General features: G+C 50.7%; 1 protein-coding gene across 1 annotated transcript in view; it reads right to left on the bottom strand.

Moving 5' to 3' along the window:
- CCDC151 (coiled-coil domain containing 151) overlaps positions 1–3302 on the bottom strand; it is a 10993-nt gene extending 7691 nt beyond the window's left edge. The window contains exons 1-3 of the mRNA XM_010828314.1: positions 2684–3302; positions 1010–1131; positions 825–902 (exon numbers count right to left, since the gene is read on the bottom strand). Of these exons, the coding sequence (XP_010826616.1) occupies positions 825–902; positions 1010–1131; positions 2684–2924 (441 nt within the window). The 5' untranslated portion in view covers positions 2925–3302. The remainder of the gene's footprint in view (positions 1–824; positions 903–1009; positions 1132–2683) is intronic.
- Positions 3303–3308: the final 6 nt, after the last annotated feature.

The raw sequence follows: 3308 nt of genomic DNA, 5'->3' as shown, positions 1-3308 counted from the left end.
TTTATTTATTTGCCTGCACCTGGTCTATAGTTGTAGCACATGGGATATTTAACTGTGGTATGTGGGATCTAGTTGCCTGACTAGGGATTGAACTGGGTCCCTTGCATTGGGAGTGTACAGTCTTAGCCACTGGACCACCAGGGAAGTCCCTTCACTTCTCTGATTCTTAGTATAAAATCTGCACTCGTGCAGCAAAGCCTGATGCAAGGTTCTTCCCCTGCTGACCCTCCTAACCTGACCTCCTATGGAGCCCCCCTCACTCACTCCCATTCTGCCACAATGACCTCCTTTGTGTCTCCAACGCTCTACCTTTGTTCCTACCCAAGGGACTTTGCACTTGCTGTTCCATCTGTCTGGAATGCTTTTCCCCAGATCACTACTTGCCTGACCCCTTCTCAGCTCAAATATCACCTTCCTAGAGAAAGCAAAGATCCCCAGCTCACAATCTAAAGGAAAAGCCCTAACCCCCATCCACCTCTAGGGAGCCACTCTGTTTTATTGTATTTATTTCTCTTGTCACCATTGGAAATCACTTTCTTTCTATGTTTATTGTTCCTTTCTTGGGGGCGGGGGCAGTGTCTGCTTTCTACACTAAGATGAGACTCTGGGGAGTGGGGACATGGTCTGTGTTTTTCAGCGTACAGCAACCAATACCTAAAGCCATGCCAGGCATGTGGTCAGTGTGTGAGAAAGACTGAGAAATAAATTAATGGCAGCTGGCGTAGAGAAGGGATTGGAGAGGGTGAGATGGGGGTCAGGGAGTCAGGTGGGGACCCAGGCTAGAAATGAAGGGAGGTGGTCAGAGGAATGGGAGTGGGGCAAACCTGGCCTGTCCTGTTCTTCAGGTACGGCTTCTCTGACTTCCATTCTCGAATCACTGCCTGGACCACTTTCTCATCTCCCTGCAAGGAGGAGAGCCCAGGTCACACTACAAATTCTGGCCACCCTCTCCTTGAGAGCATCCCCTGGGGACGCTGCCTCCCCACCCCTGGAACCTCGTCCACCTCACCTGGAGCAGGGCTGTCAACTGTAGCTGCAGTACCCTGGTCTCCTCGTGGAGCTGGTTAATGGTCTCCTGATTCTTCTTGATGTTCCACTGGGTGCTCTCATAAAAGGCCTTCCGGTCACCCTCTGGGGTCATGTGAGGTGGGCAGGCAGAAGCAGAGCATCACGGGAGGAGGCACTTCCCAGAGGGAAGACCTTGTAGTAGGTATCAACAGTATAACAATATTTTACTCTGAGCATTTGTTATGTATTAGATGCAGGACTGGAGCTTCCCAGATGGCTCAGTGGTAAAGAATCCACCTGCCAGTATAGGAGATTCAGGAGACATAGGTTCGATCCCTGGCCCAGGAAGATCCCCTAAAGTAGGAAATGGCAACCGGCTCCAGTATTCTTGCCTGGAAAATCCCATGGATAGAGGAGGCTGGTGCAAAGAGTTGGACACGACTGAGTGACTTAGCACGCATGCAGAGATGCTGGACTAATCATTTTCTTTTATTTTTCTGTACTGCACTGCATGTGAGATCTTAGTTCTCCAACCAGGAATCAAACCCACACCCTCTGCAGTGGAGGCACAGCATCTTAACCACTGGAAAGCCAGGGATGGACTAATCATTTTCTAGGTATCACACAGGATGTGCCAGTATGTACATACCCATATCCATATTATACCCATTTCACACATGAGAAGGCTCATGCGTATTAGACTGTTCCAGTTCACAAGCAGTCAGACTCCCCAGCACACACTTTCAACCACTATGCAACACTACCTCCTAACCACAAAGCGACAACTGACACTTGAGATAGATGATTATTTGCTGTGTTGAACTGTCCTGTGCATCATCAGATGTTGAGCAGCATCCCTGACCTCTACTCATTAGATGCCAGTAACAACCCGCCCCCCACCCGCCGCCAAACAATGTGACAAACCAAAATGTCTCCAGACATTGCCAAGTGTCTTCTGGGGAGCAAAATAGCCCGATTCCATTGAGAACCACTGGTTCACACTCCATAGTATTACTCTGTGCCAGGCACTGTTCTAAGCACTCTACACATTTCAACTACCTATGGGGTGGTACTGTTACTATCCTCGTCTAATGGTTGGACAAACTGAGAGCAATTACATTATTCTTGGTCCCTGAAGATCAAACAGTTATTAATAGCACATGTAGAGCCAGTATATTTGAACCCAGAAAATCTGCCTCTAGAATCTATATCCTTCATCCTCCCATGCATGATAGAAAAGTTGAAACTACATAAAAGTAGGGGCTTCCCAGGTGGCACTGGTGGTAAAATAACCCCCCTGCCAATGCAGGAGACGTGAGAGAAGTGGATTGGATCCCTTTGTTGGGAAGATCCCCTGGAGAAGGGCATGGCAACCCATTTCAGTATTCTTGCCTGGAGAATCCCATGGGCAGAGGAGCCTGGCAGGGTGCAGTCCATAGGGTCACACAGAGTCAGACACGACCGAAGTGACTTGGCACGCACACACGTAAAAGTATGAAATACAGTTCACTCGGTTCTGAGCTCAGGAAAAGTTGTATAAGATGAGGAAAACCATGACCAAGCATGAATTTTTGCCTCCGGATACTGGACACCTGGACGAATGCTAGTGAAAGAACTCCTGCCAGGTCAGAGGGCTGTTGACTCGACCATTCTGGGCCCTCTGGAGTCATCTTACCTAACAGTTGTATCTTCCTTTGTAACTCAGCCACCTGCATGTTCACAGCGGACTTCCCCTCGCTGGCATGCAAGGGTCCTGCCTTGGAATGAAGTGAGTGCCAGACAGGCACCAAGCCCTTGCCTCGAGAGCGGTAGGGCTTGAGCTGAACTTGAGTGGCCTTGACTTTGGAGGGGGTTGAAATTTGGTCCTGAGAAGGCATGGCGTTGGAGGCCGCCGCCCAGCACAGGGGAGACGTCATGATTGGGGCTGAGGTCGAGGGCCTCTGGGGCTCAGGGGAATTGCCTCTGTCTAGGATCCGTCAATTCAGGTTCCTCGGGCTCTGGGAATGCACTTGTCGACCGCTCGGCGGGACCTAGCCGCATCTCCGGTTGCTAGGTAACCTTCCCCGCCTCCCTCCAGCGCTCCCATGGAAACAGCCCGCGTTCCAGTCTACGACTCTCATTGGCTGACGTTGAGCGGAGAGGCGGTCCCTGCAGGGGACCCGAGCAGAGCAGTCCGCAGAAAGATGGGGGAGGGTACTTTTGAGTCACGTGCTCATCCTTTTTCCTCCCCACCTCTCCATCTCAACTCTACCGGGGGCGGCGGTGTGGGGTTTCGCGGGCATTTTTCAGGAACTTTCTGT

This window comes from Bison bison, unplaced genomic scaffold, assembly GCF_000754665.1.
Source record: "Bison bison bison isolate TAMUID 2011002044 unplaced genomic scaffold, Bison_UMD1.0 scf7180017864492, whole genome shotgun sequence".
In the NCBI taxonomy this organism is placed as follows: Eukaryota; Metazoa; Chordata; class Mammalia; order Artiodactyla; family Bovidae; genus Bison; species Bison bison.
Note: the sequence above shows the minus strand (reverse complement) of the source record. Positions and strands in the feature narration are given on the sequence as shown.